We start from the raw sequence: 21,783 nt of genomic DNA, 5'->3' as shown, positions 1-21,783 counted from the left end.
CTTGAGCTCGGTAAGTTATCCATAACGCCTGGCGCTTACAATTGATCCTTGAAATCGGCAATTGTTTGACATAGAGGATCACCAAGCAAAATAGTATCATGATCTAGTACACTATCATGTAGTAACACAATCTCAAACGCAGGCTGGATAATGGATGATTTCTTTTTAGCCTTTTTGCTTCATTTTTGAACAACCTTGAGATGTAATAGCGGATGATGTTATGATACTTCATCCACTATTACATCTCATTTTTGAACAACCTAGAACCAAGCATAGCTTGGGTGGTCAGGCAGCCAGATGTGCTGGCAGTCCATCAGAGTTCGATCCTCGAAAGTCACACTTTGGTGTCTCACTTTGTAAAATTATATATCTATATACTGTCGGATTGCAATCGCGCAGCTCTTACAGTTTAAAGTCAAAAAAAAAGAGGTGCAGCGGAGGTGGCTGCGATGAACTATGGATATGGTTCCTCCAGTCCTCCTCAGAATTGATGTGCCACTCCAGTTGAGCTTAGAAACCAAGACACGTTGGCATACATGATCAAGAAAGCATACTACTCCAGTTAACTATTGCGATCAACCGATACCTTTGTTCCTTTGCCTTTGCCACGACCTTCACTTAATATAGTTGTCGAGAGCGAGCCAAGATTAGGGTAACATTAATTACTGGTATATACTTGCACCATTCGGAGCAGTGATTAATGTTAACGATAAATCGAGCTGGTCATCACTACTCTAGCTAATTGCAAGTAGCTTAGAGGATCAAGAGAGTAAATTTCACAAAACCACTACTCTACGGGCTAGGGCTTCATGCAGTTACCACCTCAGAATTTCACATCAGTTTGCTGCTACTCTAAGAGTAATTATTTTCACTTTGCCCAAATCTGACTGATTAGTCCATTTGACGGTAAAACTGACATATTGGGGTCTAATGTAAGGTCCACGTCACGCAGTCTTTTTTCCCTCAACCCCTTCTGTTTCATCTCCTTCTCTCACTTGGTCCCTGGATGGTAGGCCGGGCCGGCCACCGCCGCTCTCACTCCGGCTCAGTCTCTGGACATCGGCCACCGCATGGGGAGCTGCATCGCCGGAGGGGCTCGCCACTGCCCCTAATCGCTGCCCCTACTTCGATTCGCGTCGCCCCTCATTCGATTCGCATCGCCCGCGTCGCCGCACCCCGCCGCTGCCTGCGATTCGCCGCCACAGCCGCTGGCCGGCTCGATTGGTTCCCAAGTCGCCTCCTCTGCCCTCCGCCCGCCATCGATCCCCTTCGGCACAATTCGTTGAGCACCTGCAAGACGTCGGCCAGGCAGTGGCGCACGGCGGCCGGGTCGCAGGTGACGAGGAAGTCGGCGTGCGCGAGCCACGGCCCGCGGAACATGAAGGTGCAGCCGGAGTCCCTCAGCGCGGCGTGGTTGCGCAGCACGAAGGGGAGCATGCCCACGACGGGCCATCTCACGGGCAAGCTGCCCCCGCACCACCGCCACCACCGCAGCGCGAGGCGGAGCGCAGACAGAGAAACGAAGCAGAGAACGGCCAGGAGGAACTCGGGGTAGGAGAGGAAGAAGGCTCGGATCGGCGCCCATAATGATGAGCTTTTTGCTTTTCGCGCGGAAAAGGTTTAGCTGCCAAAGTGCAACACAAGCCTGTGGTGCATGCAAAGTACGACGCAGGTCTGCGGAGGTCTCCGTGACTGGCGGTGGCGCAGGTGACCACCTACTCAGCGCTGGCGAGTTGGCAGCCTGAGCAGGGGATGAAGAAGGGAAGAAGAAGGAGAGATTATGAATATATGGAAATTACAGGGGGTTGAATGGATAAATTACATGTCACGTAGGACTTTACATGTGGCTCTAACATGTCAGTTTTATCGTCAAATGGACTAATTGGTTGATTTAGGCAAAGTGGAAATAATTACCCCTAGAGTAGTGACAAACTGATACGAACCTTTGAGGTGGCAGCTGCCTGAAGTTCTAGCCCCTGGAGTAGTGGTTTTGTGAAATTTACTCGGATCAAGAAGAAGATTCTAGAATATTCCATCTTAGCAGAGTAGCATTAGCTTCCGTTGCATGCATATATAGCTTCTCTCCATTTTTCCTTTCAGCTAGTGCGCGAAGGATTGGCTAGCTGATGTGTCGGAAAAGGTATTCCGTATCGGCACGTCGAAATCACAGATAATAGTAGAGCACTAGAGCGACACCATGGGAACGGCTTCAAAGAAGAAGAATATCGATTCTTAATGTTGCTGGACAAGTGGCCAGTGTGTTAGTGCTCTGCACGAGAGCTCTATCATATTTACTCAAGCCATTTATTTTCCATAACTTTGGATCCAGGTTCTTTTAGGAACATCGGCATAGAACCACCAAGAGGTGACTAGATCTGAAGTTTCAAGAGTAAACACAAGGATGTAATAGTAACTTAACTAAAAGACTACAATGCTTGATCACTGACTTTATGTTGATACCACTGTCTCAATGCGGAGTGCTATTTTTTCTTGAGATCACTAGTAGCACGCAGCACCATGGTCTCAACAGTGAACCCCGGTCCAAACCCCATCAGTACACCCCACTCACCCCCTTCTTCCTCCTCCATTCGCCGCCGTTGCTCATCGAGCACAAAGATCACCGTCGCGCCAAGCATGTTTCCATACTCTCTTAGCACGGTAAAGCTCGCTGCCAACTTTCCCGGCTCTAACCGGAGTGCCTTGTCAATCTGGTCCAAGATTGCACGGATGCCAGGGTGCACCGCCCAGAAGAGGTCGTTCCAATCGACGCCGAGTCCAAGCGGCCCGAACGCATCCGACAAACACTGTTCGATGTTCTGTCCTGCTATTGGTATCAGCTCCCTGCTTAAAAGATGCCCGTCGATGCCGCCTTCAGTGAGCTGCACGGTGAGCACATGGTCGGTGTCTGGTATCACGGTCTGCGAGACAGATACCATCTCGAAGAGCGGACGCTCGATGGGGCGCACGGCATCAGCGCCGACGATGACCGCGCCCGCTCCGTCACCGAACGATGCCTGGCCAACGAGAGTGTGGGGGTAGGCCTCTTCGGGGCCACGGAAGGCGACGACCGTGAGCTCGACGCAGGCCACCAGGACGCGTGCGCCACGGTTGTTCTCGGCCATGTCCTTGGCGAGGCGCAACGCGGCGGAACCTGAGGAGCAGCCATTGAGGTGGAGCATCGTGCGGCAGACGGACGAGCGGAGCCCGAGAATGGAAGCCAAGCGGAGGTCGATGCCCGGGGCATGGGCGCCCGAGTTGCTGCTGACGATGAGGTGGGTGATGTCGGTGACTGAGCGGCCCCACTTTGCTATGGCCTTCGCTGCAGCGGTCGCAGCTAGCTCTGGAGCAGCGACGGCTGCGATTTTTAGCCGGTCGTTGAGGGATGGTTTCCCGCGGTCAAGGAAATGAGGGTGGGCTCCGAGCAGCTGCTCCGTGTGGTGGAAGAAACGCTTCTTTGTGCCCGTGTTCTGACCTGATTATACGAGACAAACAAATTAAACATCTATGACCGTGTGCATTCGATCGATCCGGACGCTGCGGGTACGTCATACCATCTTTGAAAAGAAAAGAAAAACGCATGTTTTCTGCTTACACATTGTCTTGAGTTTCTGTTTCAGGTCAGTGAGATGTTCACTCTTGGTGATGCGGAAATAGTAGTCCGGATACTCGTCCTGGGACACGCAGTCGGGGGGGTTTGCTGTGCCGATTGAGAGCACAGCCGCAGGCCCGTCCGCTCGCTGCGAACTCCGGATGTCGCGCAGAATGCTCGCCATGGTCCCGCGGTAGAGTGACCTGCTCGTGTGTACATTCGGAGAAAAAGGGTATCAGAGAGATAAACGTTAAACTTTAAAGTAAAGAATGAGTGCTTGCTTGAGAAAAAGATAGTTAGAAATGCTCATGAATACACGACCTCTAGAGTCCTAGCCAAGAGAGGAAATAGACTACGTTGCCAGGCTAGGTGTTATCCAAATATACAACAGCAACATACTCTCTTGCAAGAAGGAATGAGAAAATACCTAACCAATGAGGGAGTATTACTCGGTGCAACGAAGAGATGGAGGCAGAGGACTGCTCAAATGTTGTTTGCTGATGCGAATTGTGAAGGGTGGAAAGGTTATTTATAAGGAGCATCGAAGCACTGGAGCAGTTCAGGGCATGACATGCCATTGGAAACATTACGCACCGGCCAGTAGGTGATCCACTCACTCTGTCTATCCCCATGCGCGGGCGCATACACGACACCAAACACGTTGCTCACCTATAGGTATCCCCTAATAATGGTAGGTTAGCACATGCCAAGAGAAGTACGGACATGTCACGGTGTCACCTAAACAAGCGTGCGAGCGCAGTGTAATCTTTACTAATGGTCCTAATAAAGTTTAGTTACACTTATGAATTTGTTTGGAACAAATTTACAACCTCGGCCCCTGCCTTGGCGCCACCATGATCGGCGGGCTGGATATACATGGACACGTCGCTGAGTCTATAAAAATGCAAATAGGGGCCAAACTCAATAAGTAGGGTCCCAAAAACTAGTGTTTGCTCCAGCAATAGTCCCCAAATCACAGCCCCCATTTCACTGATATCTTATATTTCAACCCAAATTTGTACAATTTGAATCCAATTTCAACACACATAATCTGAATTCACCCATTGTACGTACAATTTCAACACAGCACTAATTTTTTTTCACAAATTTCAACATACACAGTGGAGGAGAGGAGGAGAACAAGGTGGCCGGGAGGAGGAGGCGGCGGCGGCCAGTGGCGACTGGGAGGAGGAGGCCAGCGCCTCCTTTCTTGCGCACGGCCAAGAGGAGGAGAAGGAGGCCGTCCTTGCGGCGACCAGGAGGAGGAGGAGGCCGACGCCTCCTTCCTCGCACGGCCGGGAGGACGAGGGGGCCGAGGCGGGTGGGAGGCGTGCGGCGGCGGAGGTGAGGGCGAGGCCGTCGTGGGTGGAGGAGGAAGACGCCGGCGGCGGTGAAGGACAAGGCTGACGGGGTGGAGGAGCCCGGCGGCGGACACAGGTGGAGGAGGAGATTGGCGGCACGACTGGTTCCGGCCGGAATGGATTTGCCGGACGAGGCAGATCCCCGTCGGCCGGCGATGTGCGCGGAGAAGCAGGAGGCAAGGAAGGCGGGGGCAAGATTTTGGGCTCTAAAAATTTTTGGGGCTTGTTGGACGAGGTTTTTAACCTCAAACCCCCAAATTTGGGGTAGGAAGCTTGTTTAGGGGCTCTTCTGGACATGCTCTAAGCAACAACCCACAAAACGACAAATAAACTGGCACCCAAACATCAGAAGTCGTCAAACCAACAAGCGCATATCCATGCTATACAATCATCCCAAGTCGTATCATTAGGAGAGCATTAGGAGAGCACTGGGTTTGATAGTGTCAATCAAGAAAAGGTTCAATGGAGGTAGTTAATTTTGATCAATAAAAGTGCATACCAAATTATTCTTTTTAGATGCTCCCTCGTGCAAACTGCATGACATTGTACCGTATGCCACAGTTGGGTTTATTATCGGTCAAACTTTCCTAAGTTTGACTAACTTATGAAAAAATATGCCAACATTTATAACACTAAATTAGATTCATTGTATTCATCAAGAAGTACATTCATATTGTATTTAGTTGGTATCATAGGTATTGATATTTTATTTTATGTAAACTTAGTCAAACTTCTCTAAGTCTGATTTAGAAAAACCTAAATGTGTAACTATTTATAAACACAGAGAGTATGAATTTCTCATGGAGCTTAGCCCTTCTCTAATAAGTAGAGCTGCACAATTGTGACCCTCGTGATATCCTTTGACTCTCCTTAGTTCTTAGTTCAAACAAATGAACTAAAATTTTAAAATGACATGACTTTTTACTAAACTAGTTCATTTATTTCAACTAAGGAGGGTCAAAAGATATCCTGAGGGTCACCATGTTGCACCTCTACTAATAAGCTATAATCATGTAAACATTTCTGAAATATTTATTGACTAACTAACATGTACATCGTCCAAAAAACACAAGAGAAGGAATCTTCACCACTTCACCATACGTGGGGTGCAACTGCTCACTGGAATTCAGCATGCGCGCAGAGCCGCAGACACAACAAAGAAATACTCTCCGTTCAACGTGCTGCTATTCAGCACGTAGAGAAAAGAAAAGACATACTCCTCTGTCCAACATTTTCGAAGGAAAAAACCTCTTCTGTCCAAAGATATACTCCATCCGTTTCATAATTCTTGTCTCAAATTTGTTTAAAAATGGATGTATATATTTCTAAAAGATGTCGAGATACATGTAAGATTTCGACAAGAATTATGGAACGGAAGGAGTACAACTTAATCCGTCCATATAATATATTACAAAGTCGTAATAGTATATAATTTTATACGACATAAATTTAATGTCATTGTAATCATTTTTAAAATTACTCCTTCCAATACATAATACTCTCTCCGTCCAACAAAGAATGTTTTAATTTTGACTAAATTTGAATGCATCTATACACTAAGTCATGTATAGATACATCCAAATTTTGACAAACTTGAGACATCTTTTGTTGAACGGGGAAAATAAGTGTCTTGGATTTAATACAAAGTTGTATTTTTGGATTTAGTAGAAAGTTACTATGTACTAAATACAAGACACTTACCATGGATCGGAGAGAGTACTTACATAAATAACTTTGTATCATGCTAACAAAGTAATAGTGGTCAGATCGACGCTCAGACCTTTGTTTTAAACAATCAAATTACACCCTAGGATCGAGGGCGTGCAAGTTTTCTCGCATTGGGGGAGCTTTTGCAAGCCAAATTTAATTACTATGCTTTTAGCAGTATATAGTTAAGTAAAAAAATTAGAACAAGTATATACCGCTAATAACCACAGAAGAATGTTCGAAATTCTGTGTCTTCTAGTCATTAAAGCATATGGAAAGTCACCAATACGTACGAAACAAACTCGTTTGGTGAAGCTTGCGTAGTCAGTTGAAAATTCGTGTGTGAAATGCGACACCATGTCCTGTGATCTTTCTATATAGTTCTCTCAAACAGAATAACATGTGCAAACTAGCATTAATTAATTGATTCACTTAATTACTAGTCTTAAGATGTCAATCATCAATTTGACACGATATGTATGCATGGCTTAAGTGACAGAATTCAAAATAGTTCTATAAGTTTGATTTAGGAAAAACTAAACGTGTAGCTATTTATAAACACAGAGAGACGAGTATGCATTTCCCATGGAGCTTAGAGCATCTCCAATGAGATCTCTAAATTTCTTTTCCAAAAGTCCTCTTTTTGTCCATTTGGGGGAGCAAGTGGACATGTGTCCGCCCAGTGTCCGCCCTCATCACCCAACGGCATCCCCCAAACTAACATCTACATGTCCGAAAATGAGTTTTTTTTTATTTTCTGTTATTTGCACACATGCATGCCTTGTTTAAATTTAAAAACATACAAATCTGAAGATAGATAGCACTAGGCGCTGGCGTTGAGACGCCCGAGTGGCAGAAGTATCTGAAAGAAATGGACCGGAGATGCCCTGTAGTTTCTGAACTAAAAGAAATGGACTGAAGATGTCCTGTAGTTTCTGAACTGAATTTTGCCAATAACAAAGTGTAAGTACCTAATATACACAGACTGATACATACACAAGGTCATTGTTTACAAGACTACCAGATATCAGCATGCATATCTTGGCAAAGTGTCATGTCTTGGCAAAAATGAGATCACTGAACTGATGTGCTATTCTGTCCAGTTCAAGATTACCGTCATCAAGCCTCACACCCCATCATCAACCAACTCTCTCTGCTCCCAATCCCCATCCTCTCCTTCACCACTATTCAGTCCAGTTCAAGATTACCGTGCTATCGGCAGCAGGGGAGGATGGCGCACTCTTGGGAACCTCCAGCGCTGCTGTTCCTGCTACGAATCCCGGAAGATTCGAGAGTATATCACCACCAAATGAGTTCAGCTCCAGCGCTGCTGCTCCTGCTACAGATCCACCGTCGTGGCCGCTGGCCAGTTCCGCCGCCGACAGCCACTGGCTCCAGCCCGCGAGGCGGCGTGGTGCTGCGGCTCCTCCTGGATTGCGCGTGGGCGCGGCAAGATCCATTTCCGCTGAGGAGGACGGCGACGACCAGCGCGGGAGGGAAATCGGGAGCTGGATTTGGGCGACGAGAGGAATCGGCCGGCGTTTTTTGTTGTTGTGGAGCGACGAGGGAATCGAGACGAGAGAATGGATCGGGGAGGAGACTGAAGAGGCGTCGGCGCGTGGGAAAAGTGCGTGGGCCAGGGGGCGGACACCGGACAAACGGAGACCCAGACCTCTCTCAAATTTGAAGCAAATTTTGAAGATATGTTCAGACAAATAGGACGGTTTGTATGTTTGAGAGATGTCATTGGGGATGAGTTTGAGATCAAGATGTCCATATCCCCAAATAAGACATTTGGGATAGATTTGAGGGATGCCATTGGAGATGCTCTTATCCCTTCTTTAATAAGCTATAATCATGTAAAAAATTCTGAAATATTTATTGGCTAGCTAACATGTATACTGCGCACGCGTGGGGAAAGTCTTCACCACATCGTCAGAAAACACATGAAAAAGAATCTTCACCACTTCACCCTACGTGGGGTGCAACTGCTCGCTGCAATTCAGCGTGCGCGTAGAAACAACAAAGAAATACTCTCCGTCCAACCTGCTGCTATTCAACATGCCATGTAGAGAAAAGAAAAGACATACTCCTCCGTCCAACGTGCTGCTATTCAGCATGCATGTAGAGTATTACAAAATCGTATTTTAGTTTTTTAGACAAGCCTAATAGTATATAGTTTTATACTACATAAATTTAATGTCATTGTAATCATTTTTGAAAGTACTTACATAACTATGATATTAACAAAGTAATCGTGGTCAGACGGTCAGACCTTTATTTTAAACAATCAAAATACACCCTATGATCGACTCATTGGGGGAGCTTTTGCAAACCAAATTTAATTACTAGCTTTTAGCAGTGTATAGTTAAGTCAAAAAATTAGAACAACTATATACCGCTAAGTAATTGCTGGAAGTATCTCGAATTCTTTTCAGGAGCTAATAACCACAGAAGAACGTTTGAAATTCTGTGTCTTCTAGTCATTTAAGCATATGGAAAGTGACCAATACGTACGAAACAAACGCGTTCGGTGAAGCTTGCGTTGTCAGTTGAAACAAACTCCCCGCAAAAAAAGAAAATAAAAATAGTGTGTGCAATGCGACACCATGTCCTGTGATCTTTCTATATATATAGTTCTCTCATTATCTCATACAGAATAACATGTGCAAACTAGCATTAATTAATTTATTCACTTAATTAGTAGTCTCAAGATGTCAATCATCAATTTGACACGATATGTATGTGCATGGCTTAAGTGACTGAACCCCTGAATTAAATAGTTCTTCAGGAGTTGCGCCGGTGCATCCATGGCCATGTATTGCCATGTTGGAGCGGGAATCAAATTACAGCTATAAAAACCCACGAGCATGCAGCTTCCCAGCCACCACAACACGATCGAGCAGCCGCATACTCTTACTAGACACTAAACTAAACTATCATCCAGATACAACAGCTAGCTAGCTAGCTTGTTTCCTAAGTGCACTTCACCATGCATGCAAACAAGACTTCTCCTCCAGAAACAAAGAGTGTCGCCGGCGATGATATCGCCGTCGACCTATATCCTTTCATACGCCAATACAACGATGGCCGTATCGAGCGCCTCCAGCGCAGCTCCTTCGTCCCTGCGTCGGAGGACGCGGCCGCCAACCGTGGGGTGGCAACGAGAGATAGCAATTACCCGATCGACATCGAGGGGCTTATCATGGTGCACCCCTACTTCTGGAGCTCCCAGCGGCTGGCGTCCGAGGCTGTCTGGGACGGCGTCTCCATGTTTGCGCCTGAAAACGTGGACAGGCTCTGGCCGTTTGTCACGGCAGGCCAGGCGGGGAACGACGATCCCCGGATAAACCCTCCAGAGGATGAGATCGCGTCTCTGGCATGCCGGCGTGTGCTCGTGGCCGTGGCCGAGAAGGACAGCCTGCGGGACCGGGGGCGCCGGTTGGCGGCCCAGATGCGCGACTGGTCCTGGGCCGCCGGTGAAAATGTGACACTGGTGGAGTCTGAGGGCGAAGACCACGGCTTCCACCTGTACAACCCACTGCGTGCCACAAGCAAGAAACTCATGGAGAGCATCGTGCAATTCGTAGACCAGCGCAGCACCGCCTTGCCGCTGCCGGCCGCTTTGCTCCCGAGCCCGCACGAGCTGCGTGCTGCTGCTGAGATGGACTCTGCCGGACCCGTTCTTGGCGTGCCTACTAGGCCATATATGGACATATTTGGTTATGGGATGGCCATGAAAGCTTGGAGTGGCAGTGGCCCAAGCTCCATGACACGTACTACTTCGTTACAAATTGGACAGGGGAAAAAGCCTGAGACAAGGTATGGATTATCTTTGGGCCGAGTGAGACCTACTAAGGCTAACATGGTCTCGTTATCAGCAAAAGCCCATTGGAGTTCTGTTATAAAGAACTTCTTCTAGTCTGGTCTGGATCGATCATCATCGCTTCAATCGTTGTTCACGTGCTCCTTCCCATCCGACGCTCAACTTTGGCTCATTCTGGGTCATGATGGCGGCGGCAAAAGAAAGAATAAGGTGCTACATATATATTGTTGTTGCTTAATTTGTCTGTAAATGATGGTCGCTTTGGTGAGGTCCTTGACGGACCAAGAACCTGGTCGTCTACTGGAGTGAGTCTCAGTGGCGAACTTCTTCATCTCTGTCTGGAGATACCAGGAACTTTTCGACCATGACACTACGTTGTGCGTTGAGTTTATGTTTGTGTTTCAATAATATCCATCTCTTGTAATACTTGTCCAAATGAATTTTAATTCCTACCTTTTTAATAGTATCTTATTTTTGTATTAAGGCTTTGCAGACGATTTTGGTGGGCAAGGTTTATTGATGGGCCGTTGGCAACCTAGCTTGTTGACGCTCTTGGCACATGATAATTAATACTGTGTGCGGTGGTGGTAAAGGGTGGTGGATGGATTGAGCCCAACCACAAATTAGTAATAGATAGTGTTGACAGTGTTATAATATGATAAAATCCTTACATGGGTCGGACCGTAATCCTACGTGGCGACGACCAAGTCAACGAATCCCAAAAACCGGTCAAATCGCCAACAAGACGCTGAAGCTGAAACTGAACCTGCAAAATTAACCTGCTACTACCTGAACCACATGCGCCCCTGGAGATGGAGCAAGGGCACGGCCGCTCTGTCGTCTATCCCAGGCATCGCGTGTGCCTCCACCGGTTCGAGCGCTAGTAGCCGCCAGCCTAGGCTCGCCTCTCCGCTGTTCTCCGCCTACAGCGCCGGCCCAGCGTCTCCTTCGACTCTGTGCGCCTCCGACAGTCCGACGCCGCCCCGACCAGCCCAAGGGCCCGCGATTCTGCTCCGCCCTGTGAGCACCGTGCTCAAGCCACTCATCAGCTCCGTCTCCGCGAGCCGGATCGCACCCAGCCATTCGACCTCGCCGCGTCGCAGGCACCTGTCCGCAACCGCCACCCTTGCCCTGCTCTCCGTCGGGGAACCGTTGTTTTGGATTGCGGGTTGAGTTCTTAAAAAACGAAAGGGGCAAAACGCAAATGTGGGGATAGCCAGGACGTACGGCGCCCAGCGGGTTGAATTAAAAGGGATAAACTGCAAATTTGACCGATGGACGACGACCAAGGAAGCACTCCTCACTTTATTATTAGGTGTAGATAATAATAAAGATTGAATATTAATTTTCTTTGATGAGGTGAAGTGATTTCTAAAGATTGAAAATTTATATCCAATCTTTAGAGATTCCTAAATTAATGCTATAGTAGAAATTTATTGTGAAGACATAAATGACCGAGAAGAAAGCCAGGTGAAATCTTCTCTATAAATACATGTGTCATGATAAATCAACGGCCAAGTCCAGAATTAGCCATGGCTCGCAAGATCATTTTCATTGTGGCATCGATCCTGATAACGTCACTGCTCGTGTCTTCGGGTAAGAATAGGTTGATATTGAATCTCTTTTTTTCATATAAGGATTATGTGCGGTTATATCAAATAAAAAGATCTTTCTTTCGTTTGTGTAGATGAGGTTCCAAAAACTGCGATGAACACAGCACCACGATCACCTGTGGTGAGTCTAGCAGTACTTGTGTTGTGCGTTGCCACGACGCCGGTTATCAAGAAGGCTATTGCAAGGATTGTACATGTGTGTGTGAACTGCGGCGGCATGTGGTAGGTTCTACTTGATTAGTTCCTATGTATCGGATGAGTTAGTTGGTGATCAATAGTTTTCTGCTGTTAAAACAAACACCTCGTAATAAATCAAGCATTGTTGTTATATCTGTGTCAACTAGGATTAAATTCTAGGTCTTTAAGTAAAAAAAAAATAAATTCTAGATTTGACATTGTGGTGTCTCTTTCAATGAGATGTGACGGTTCTGTCGTGAGCTCTTTTACGTATATGCCAGAGCCATCCACCGCACATTGTTACAAAGCTTGGAGTGCCAGTGGCCCAAGCTCTATGACACGTACTACTTCGTTACAAATTGGACAGGGAAAAGAGCCTAACACAAGGTATGGATTATCTTTGGGCCGAGTGAGACCTAATAAGGAGTTCTGTTATAAAGAACTTCTTCAAGTCTGCTCTCGCTTCAGTCGTTGTTCACGTGCTCCTTCCCATCCGACGCTTAATTTTGGCTCTTTCTGGGTCATGGTGGCGGCGGCAAAAGAAATAATAAGGTGCTACATATATATTGTTGTTGCTTAATTTGTCTGTAAATGATGGTCGCTTTGATGAGGTCCTTGACGGACCAAGAACCTGGTCGTCTACTGGAGTGAGTCTCAGTGGTGAAATTCTACATCTCTGTCTGGTGCTAGCAGGAACTTTTCCACCTGACACCGCGCTGTGCGTTGAGTTTATGTTTATGTTTCAATTATATCCATCTCTTGTAATACTTGTCCAAATGAATAAGTCGATGTACTCCCTCCCTTACATAATTCTTGTCAAAATATTACATGTATTAGACGCTTTTTAGAAATAGATACATCCATTTTTGAATAAATTTGAGACAAAAATTATGAAACAGGAGGAGTATGTTCTACCGAGAAAGGGATAAAAGGACAACACTACATGTGGACAACTGAAAGTTTTGTACTCCCTCCTTTTCATAAAAATTGGGCGGTCTTTATGGAACGGAGGGAGTGGTAATTAGCTAAGTGCCACTTCCGTTGGTGCGTTCTTTACAAATTATTTATGTTCAAATCTTAGACCAGTAATTATCCTCTAATTGTTAGTTTTAATACTCCCTCTGATTCTAAATTCTTGACTCAACTTTGACCAAATATAAATGTATCTATTCTTAAAAAGCGTCTAGATACATGTAATATTTCAACAACAATTTAGGATCGGAGGGAGTAGTATCTTAATTTTGTTTTAAGGCTTTGCTGACGATATTTGGTGGACAAGCGTTATTGATGGGCTGCTGACTACCTAGCTTGTTGACGATCTTGGCACATACCAATTAATTCCGTGTGCCGTAGTGGTAAAGGGTTGTTGACAGATTGAGCCGGCCCGACCACAAATTAATACTCTTTCCGTCCTTTTCCGTCCCATATCAAGTGATTCAAATTGTTCAAATATGAATGTATCTATCTCTAAAAAACGTCTACATATATGTAATGGAAAGTCACTTAATATGAGACGGAGGGAGTAGATAGTAAGAAGCCTAGTTTGTTGTCGATTTGTTGGCTAGGCCCATTAATTCTGCTGCGGTGGTGGCAGATGAAGTGACACCAACTATAAGTTAAGGTAGTTAAAATATGAGATCTTCTATAGTACCCCAGAATTAATTTGGACCGTCCATTTTTTAGATCCAATGGCTCAGATTAGTTGATACTCCCTAATACTCCAATTTAGATGTGTGGAGTATTAGGATGGGGTATTCAAAAACAGAGGCAAAATTGTAATCCAAGCACGATTTAATTAGGGGAAACAGATCTGCAGGCTCACTCGATCGATTTCTCCATTCCCTCCCCCACTCTGATTTTCCCTTCTCTTCCGATCGAGATCTCTCCCTCCCATCTCCTTCCACTACTACAGAAACGGTTATCATTAACGGTCGAAAAAGCATATCAGTAACGGGCGGGCCACCCGTCACTAACTCCCTGTCACTAATGTACTGAACATCAGCATCAGTGGCGGGCACAAGCAGTGACCGACACTGATGAGTTGTGGCCATAATTAAAAAAAAACTCATGGCTAGCATATAATGCTAGCCATGTTTATTTTGTTCTAATCGCACACAAATTGTTGGCATAATTGTTAGGGCGGCCGGATCCAGCGTCTTGGCGGCCGCAATCGGCGCCATGGCCGTCGGCTGCTCCTCCAAGTGCCACGCGCCGCCGCTGCTCGAGGTCCCGCGAGCCGCTTCTCCTCCAGGCGTTGGTCGAGGAGGCCGCAGGTCGGCAAATCTGTATATACATACAAGCAGTATCTTGACACCACAACAAATCACTTAAATCCGGAAGTAGAGATCCTATATACAAATTTGTATACAAAAACAAATCATGAAATAATCCGGCTAACTTGTAGCTTGCCAAAATTGCACGCCAAGCCGGCCACCAACCAAGAAATCTGCGAGAGAGAAAGTGAGATTTAGAAGAAGAAAAACGAGAGAGGGAGAGATGCGTACCCGGCAACGCTGCTCCGCTCCAGGCCCCGCACGATGCTGCTCCTCCAAGCACCGCCGCCGGTGCTGCAGGCGCCGTGCTGCTCCTCCACGTGCTGCTGCCGCCGCTGCTCCTTCACCCGCGCTGCTGCTCCTACACGTGCTGCTGCCGGCGCTGCTCCTCCACGCGTGCGCTGCCGTCGCTTCTGCTCCTCCATACGCGCTCTGCCGTCGCCGGCCGCCGGTGTGGGAGGAGGAGAGGGAATCACAGTGAGGGAGGAGGGGCGGTGGCGCTGGTGAGGAAGGAGATAGGGCTGTTCGTGTAGGAGGTAGACAGGGTGAGAGATGGGGAGGGCAGAGGGAGAGATAAGCATGTGACGGCTAGCGGAGGAAAGATTGGGGATGGGGGAGATGAGGCTAGCTTTTATAGGGTATCCCTCCAAACCCTAGGGCCTTCGGGCTGGGCTGGGCCTAAATGGCCATTAGTGGCGGGTATCACAGCATGAACCGACACTGATGGGTTCATAATTTGTATTTTTCGTTTTCATATAATGTACAAATATTCTAAATAAGTAAATTGGTCTATGAGTTCATCAATGTGGTCTACTATTTCTAGAAACTTGATATGTGTCCTTTTTTTAACCATTTTATTTGTATTTGCTTCACAAAGCACCCCGTTTCCTGAAACACATAAACATTCATACCTAATACTAGTACATTTTGTGCAAAATTTTCAAAACCTTTGGACATTAGCAAATAAACAAGTTCTACTTTGTGCGAAAAGTGTATATGTGCCATTTTGAACCATATTAATTTACTTGCTTCACAAAATATCCAATTTTTCGCATTTGGGAAATGGAAAATCATCTTTTTAAAACCAAAACTTTGCAAACATTTTTAAAATATAGTTTGTCATGAGAATATGCACACTTGTGAAAATATGGATACATTATCGTGAATTATGGCATAGAAATGGACAAAACTCTGGTCACTTGGTTTAAAACCTAAAGTTTAACTACGGCAAATAACAAGATTGTATTACATAGGCCATTTTTCAAAATTCACCATATGGTATTATTGTTCCAATATGTTAATCAAGAAAAAAATAAGATTTTAGCAAAAAGAATCACATTTTTCTGATTTTTTATGAATTAGTTATGATATTTTCAATCCTGATAGGTCCCCAGGGATCATCAGTGGCGGGCCTTTACGCGAGGCCCGCCAGTGATGTATGCTTTTCTGAATTTTGTAATTTTCACTTGTGTCCATTAGTGGCGGGCCTTCCCGACCGCCACCGATGAACCACTATCAGTGGCGGGCCTGCTAGTCATGAGTGGCGGTCATGAGTAGAGCCCGCCACTGATGTCTGTCGGGTCCAAAATTGCAAGTCTGCAGCTATTTATCAGTGGCGGGCGCGTGACCAACCGTCACTGATGCTCGACATCAGTGGCAGGCTGGCTGCACCCGTCACTAATATGTCGTCGCATATATGCGTTTTTGTAGTAGTGTTCTCAACATTCAGATTAGGAAGGAGCAGCCAAAAATTGCATTAGCGATAATGATTTGGTCCAACTTTCGACGTTTGACTAGGAAGGACGAGGGTGGAAATCATGAAAATTAGCTATAAGGATTCGATCCAAAAGTTAAATTGGATGCCAAATCGCAGGATGTCTCAATCGCAGGCAAGAAATTACGTATGGAAACGGATGAACGGGTACAAGAACTAAAATCTGAAAAGAAAAAGGATCCAAATTAATGGATCATCCAAAGGTTCCCTCGTGATGAGGGTTGGCGCCACTCGAAGGGAGGCGCGTCGCTGCCGCCGCCGAAGCTGCGAGCGGCCAGTCCCATCGTCCTCCACTCCCTTCACGGTTGACATCCGCAACTTTCCCGATGCCCTTCTCCACTGTCGACGCTGGCTTGGCCCACTCGTTGATGAGCACGACGGCATGAGGTTGTACAGGGAGAAGGCGAAGAAATCGGGGGCGAGGCCAACGCCGATCTAGGAAGCCGTGCGGCGGCAGCGGCCGGACGCCATGGCCAAGGACATCAAACGATCAAGAATAATATAATTAATCTTTTTTTAATTGGGAAAAGCCTAAACTACCCCTGCCTAATACTCCATTAGTTGAAAAGGAGTATTGGGTACCGTAGAATTTGCCTAAAATATAGATACTTAATGCTGCAATTTGAAAACCGGGCAGGAGAGGGGGGGTGATTTCCCAACCCTTCTCTCTAAAATAAAAGTTCAATACACAACATGTAATGCTCATCACTACAATACAATGATTGTGTGTCTCGATTGACGAAGAGACCAGAGATCGTCGCCCTTTTTTAAAAAAAAAGAGACGAAAAAACGCTACAAGACGGGCCAACTGTGGAGACAGTTAAGAGCAATCTACTTGAGGTGGCAATTAGGGCATATACAATAGGCCACCATCAGCTGTCTATAAGAGAGGCCACGTATGGTTTTTTCTTGCGTGGAGGAAAGATAAGGAAGAGAGAGAAAAACAGTTCGTCGGTAGAAAAACAGACAGTCTAATACCGTAAAAATCTATGCCTACCGACTGCACTTCTCCTATTGTACGAGAGCCTTCGTCTATAACTTCCACCATTTATTTCTCCACAAGCCAGACTTGGTGGCGATAAGGCCATGTACACTCGTTAGACGCCTGCCGTCTGTATCAGTCCTCCACATCACTTGTAGACAGCCGTAAAAACACCCCGTGCACTGGTGTGTGTTTTGGCTATCTGTAGCACTCCAAAATAGCAAGTTATGTTGATCAACCGCAAATTAAATCTAGTCCACCTCCGGCTGCCGCCGCCGCCGCCCTCGCCTGTCCTAAAAAAGTATCAGATTGATCAAATAAAAATAGCAAATTATGTTGTGGAATGTCTGACTGACGCGGCAGTACAATGCGATGCTCATCATGGAGACGAAGGTGCGCGCGGGATAGTCAAAGCTCTGCCCCAGCTAGTTGATCATCGGTGGCGAAGTTCCTGTGTCTAGTAGAGATTGTGGCCACCAAAGTTCAAACAGGCTATACGAAGCTAGCCAGCTTTCATAGGCTACGAGCTGATTGATCCAGTTCGCTCTTGCGGAACAACAAGACAAGCCAACCTGCCGGACGCGCAGGTGGAGTTCAGAGCCGCTCGTAGTTGCTCGGCGGCTCGGCGGCCATCCAAGCAGTGCGGCCGCCGCAGCTGTGCAGAGTAAAAATGTTCCCACGAATATCAGATCCCACGGTAACAGACGGTCCGCGTACAACGGGAAAGAGGTCGTCGGTAAGGAGCGATTTGCACGGAATTAGTCTATCTATATTTCAATAGACGGACTCCTTCTCTCTCCCCCTCTCACTCCTCCACGTCATCCAAAATCGGCCTTGCAGCGGGTAACGACGGTGCATTGCACATGCTAAGAAGATTGCCCCTGCCTTCATTCCGTAATTGTAGTGATCATATGGACAACTAAATAGACAATCTGTTGTAAAAGATGTCTAAAGTGTAGTCTATATATGACATGGATAACTATTAGAGTGCAACTGTCTATACCACTGTACATGTCCTAATTAGACTGTCAGAAACACTTAACTGCTGGCGAATTTTGCCGACAGTTTAACTGCCTCCGCAACTGGATGTCGTGTAGTACGGTTGATTGAAGCATATAAAATTTAAGGAAATGCAAAATTAGCAAACAAAGTGTAGAATTTACATTGCTTCTATTTTTTCCGTTGCACATGCGCGCCGCCACACCCCCACTCACATTTGAGAGAATCACTCGATATGTGGACTGAGCATATATACATGTAACAAAATAAACAACCTCACAATGTAACTGCCCACCCAGACCTCCTCCCCTTGCAGCCCTCATAAAACACTAAAACCCACATGGCCATATCTCGACATCAGGATCAACCGATGAATACTTGTTCTTCAGAACTTTGTATATCCATATTCTCCAGCCTCTGGCTCTTCACTTGCTTAATTTCCGTATGGTTTTGTGATTCTGCATGTGCAATTCCCTAAATTGGGGGCTATTGGAACATCCGAACTGAAGTGAGAATCCCTATACAATCCCCTGAAGTTTTCACACATCATAAGCACAAGGAGTCCACAAACGCCACGACCATCACCGCAATGAGAACCTGCAAGAGGCTTGCTGGCCCGGCCCGCCGGTGCGCAGCCGACATCTTCGGAATGGTATCGGGGAGCGCACACTCCTCGCCGTCAAAATACACCCGCTTGGGAAAGCCTTCCCCTTTGGGGATGTTGATGTTGGGCGCGTCCTTCTTCAAGAAGGAGATGACCGACTGCTGCTTCCCGGGCAGCCTCACGTCTTCCGGCGTCTTGCCGTCAGTGATGGGCTCGAGGTAAGCCAGGCCCGGCAGGCCCTGCATGAATATGGTGTTGCTGAAGGGCGCCTTCATTCTGGTGCCGTTGAAAGAGTAGACGTTCTCGTATCCGCTGTAGTGGCTGCCCATGGTGACGGCGGCGAACCAGTCCTTGAAAGTGTAGTCCTGCCAGTTGAAGATGGTCATCCGCGCCGCCCAGCCGGACTTGTAGTTGTTCATGACGTGCCAGTTGATGCTGAGCCCGCAGTTGTCGGCGCAGGGCATGGGGTTGGGCACGCGCCAGTGCTTGATCTTGGCCCACGCCCGGGCTTTTGCCGTCCGGTTGTCGAACGGCACGAGCATGGCCTCGGCGGGGAGCAGGACCGGGCGCGCGTCCGGGTCGCAGGTGGCCGTGTCGTCGTTGCCGCAGCCGCAGGCGCAGGTGTTGCAGGGCACCGTGGAGTCGTTGTAGTAGGCGGAGAAGGAGACGCAGCACTTTGAGGCGCGCTTCTTGGGCCGGGTGATGTTGCAGGCCACCTGCCAGGACGCGACCGCGGGGGTCGTCGACATGAGGCCCGTGGAGTCGGGGAACTCCATGGGCTTCACCCGGATGGGCTGCCCGCAGACGTAGTGCGGGTTGAGCTTGCCGGCGATCCGCCAGCTCCGCGGCGGGTACAGCGCCGTCCGGTTGAGGTCGGGGGGCATCTTGTAGACGGTCAGCTGGAAGATTGCCCGGGACTTGGACTCGTCCATGGTGGGCGGCAGCAGCGTGCCGTTCTTGCAGCAGAATGGCAGGTTGCCCACGTCGTTGTCCTTCTCACGCTCCGGCGGGAGGTCCACGATCACGGGCCGCTTCTCGCAGTTGTACACCGGGGTGAAGTCGAAGTCCTTGTAGTAGCTCGCCGCCGGGCTGTAGACGCATGCGGGGCCTTCCTTGAGCAGCGTGTACGCGCCGCGCATCTTCTCGATGAACTCGCCGCGCTTCCACTCCCAGGTCAGGTTCCAGTTGTCCAGCCGGCTGATGGGGCTCCAGTTGTCGATGGTCACCTGCGCCGTGTACTTGTTCCCGTAGGACTGCAGCACGTCGTAGGCGATCGTCAGGTCGCCCTTCTGCCGCGCCAGGTACTTTGTGCTGTTGGCCTTCTTCGCCTTGAACTTGGGGTCCTTTACGCAGCACACGTACATCACGCTGTCTGCACGCACATATCACCACGCACGTGCTCTGCTCGATGAAATTTCCCTGACATGCTCCGACGGACACAGCCATCAAGTAAGACTAACTACGGAGTGTACCTTTATGGGTGGGCGCGGGGCACCGGTAACCAGGGTTTGAGAGCTTGATGGTCTTGGGCATGGGCTTGCCGGGCGGCTTGACGCCGAACTGGGTGCCGGTGATGTCGATCTGGGCCTGGATGAGTGACATCTCGCCGGCGGTGTCGATGGAGTTGAGGAGGTCGGCCATCGGGTAGCCCGCGAACGTGGCGCCGCCCGACACGTTGGCGGGGAAGTCGGTGCCGTCGAGGAGCACGGCGCCGCCGACGGACACGAGGATCTCCCTGTGCTGGAACCCGACGAACATCTGCCACGCCTTGAGGTCGTCCGTCATGGCGTTGAGCACCGTGGCCTGCGCCTTGAACGCGTACGCCTGCGCCGTCGCGTTCTTCAGGTGCGGGAACTCCTTGGCGCGCTCCACGAACGTGTAGGACAGGAACGCGCCGTTGCACGCCTCCTGCGCCTTGAACTGCGGCTTCTCCTTTTCCTCGTCGTCGTCGTCGTCGCCGCCACCGCCGTTATTGTAATCCTGCGCCCGCGTGGCCGTGGCGACGGCGAGAATGACGACCACGGCGGCTAACAAGTGTACTCGCCACCGCCGCCGCCACCGCAGCGGCATTGGCACTTCCTTGACCATTTAGCTCGCTCGACCGATCCAGGAAGAATGCCGGACGTGCGCTGACCGATCGAGCTAGCTAGCTAGCGCACGAGCGAGGGGTCCTCGAGGCAAGAAGAGCGAGCTCTGGGTGAGGCCAGGAATGGTGGGAAGCAAAGGTGCTCCAATGGAGGAGGAGGTGGAAGGTGGTATAATTAGGCATGCGCGTGTATTGTCTTGATGGTTGCGGGTGTTTTGGGACGTTTCTTCTGAGGAGAAGAAGGGAAGACCGTGTCAAATGACCGGATTTGGACGCTGGGGTTGGCGCGGGAACGGCTCCCGGCCAGCCATGTCGGTCGGGTGCTTGGATCATGAGAGATAGGCGCAAGCGGGGGTTTTCTTGTACGAACTCTCGGAAAAGCAGATGTCAGGGGCATTGTCAACGCAGAGCACCTCCCCTCAGTCACTCTGTCCCACTCCGAGAGTCATACTGTTCATGTACTCTGTTTTTTATTTCACATATTAAATCAAATATTTCTCTCTTTCTTGCAGCGAGGAATTTGGGATATGATATTGAGAAGCTGTCAAAGTTACTGAATGTATAAACTGAAGATCGATTGCCAAATGTTGTACGCAATCAAGAAATTCGGCATCTCCTGAGAAATAGTTATTTTTCGGTCAACAAATTGTCATCCAATTAAATATTCTTCATCATTTGTATTTGTATAAATCTTGCATGAATCTCAGTGGTTAAATTAGACGGTTGTAGCATCGATTTAGAAATAGTTATTTCTCAGCCGCCTTGAAAATAGCAAAACCTCAATATTCTTGT

The 21,783-nt window shown here is 48.0% G+C and overlaps 3 protein-coding genes and 1 long non-coding RNA gene across 4 annotated transcripts; 1 reads left to right on the top strand and 3 right to left on the bottom strand.

Annotated features, from left to right (window-relative positions):
* Window positions 1-2,290: 2,290 nt before the first annotated feature.
* Window positions 2,291-4,079, bottom strand: LOC100842932 (bisdemethoxycurcumin synthase). The gene is made up of 3 exons (XM_003562957.3): window positions 4,017-4,079; window positions 3,593-3,792; window positions 2,291-3,472 (listed from the first exon to the last, which is right to left on the bottom strand). Exons 2-3 carry the CDS (start codon window positions 3,771-3,773, stop codon window positions 2,481-2,483), a joined length of 1,173 nt encoding a protein of 390 aa, XP_003563005.1. The 5' UTR covers window positions 3,774-3,792; window positions 4,017-4,079; the 3' UTR covers window positions 2,291-2,480.
* A 5,570-nt stretch (window positions 4,080-9,649) lies between these two features.
* Window positions 9,650-10,579, top strand: LOC100828946 (probable carboxylesterase 2). The gene has a single exon (XM_003560088.1). It carries the CDS (start codon window positions 9,650-9,652, stop codon window positions 10,577-10,579), a length of 930 nt encoding a protein of 309 aa, XP_003560136.1.
* A 3,467-nt stretch (window positions 10,580-14,046) lies between these two features.
* LOC106865740 lies at window positions 14,047-15,122 on the bottom strand. Its single transcript, XR_001405068.2, has 2 exons — window positions 14,778-15,122; window positions 14,047-14,556 (listed from the first exon to the last, which is right to left on the bottom strand). It is a non-coding gene; the product is annotated as an uncharacterized LOC106865740 (long non-coding RNA).
* A 3,301-nt stretch (window positions 15,123-18,423) lies between these two features.
* Window positions 18,424-21,396, bottom strand: LOC100828646 (COBRA-like protein 10). Its single transcript, XM_003560087.4, has 2 exons — window positions 20,378-21,396; window positions 18,424-20,277 (listed from the first exon to the last, which is right to left on the bottom strand). Exons 1-2 carry the CDS (start codon window positions 20,991-20,993, stop codon window positions 18,848-18,850), a joined length of 2,046 nt encoding a protein of 681 aa, XP_003560135.2. The 5' UTR covers window positions 20,994-21,396; the 3' UTR covers window positions 18,424-18,847.
* Between the last annotated feature and the right edge of the window lie 387 nt (window positions 21,397-21,783).

The sequence above is a fragment of the Brachypodium distachyon genome, chromosome 1 (assembly GCF_000005505.3).
Source record: "Brachypodium distachyon strain Bd21 chromosome 1, Brachypodium_distachyon_v3.0, whole genome shotgun sequence".
Classification (NCBI taxonomy): Eukaryota; Viridiplantae; Streptophyta; class Magnoliopsida; order Poales; family Poaceae; genus Brachypodium; species Brachypodium distachyon.
This window is presented reverse-complemented; position numbering and strand designations above follow the sequence as displayed.

Coding starts and splice junctions, on each gene's coding strand:
- LOC100842932 (XM_003562957.3), bottom strand. CDS start 3,773: ATGGCGAGCATTCTGCGCGACATCCGGAGTTCGCAGCGAGCGGACGGG. Junction 3,473..3,592: donor ACAGAAACTCAAGACAATGT/GTAAGCAGAAAA, acceptor TCGTATAATCAG/GTCAGAACACGGGCACAAAG.
- LOC100828946 (XM_003560088.1), top strand. CDS start 9,650: ATGCATGCAAACAAGACTTCTCCTCCAGAAACAAAGAGTGTCGCCGGC.
- LOC100828646 (XM_003560087.4), bottom strand. CDS start 20,993: ATGGTCAAGGAAGTGCCAATGCCGCTGCGGTGGCGGCGGCGGTGGCGA. Junction 20,278..20,377: donor CCCCGCGCCCACCCATAAAG/GTACACTCCGTA, acceptor ATGTGCGTGCAG/ACAGCGTGATGTACGTGTGC.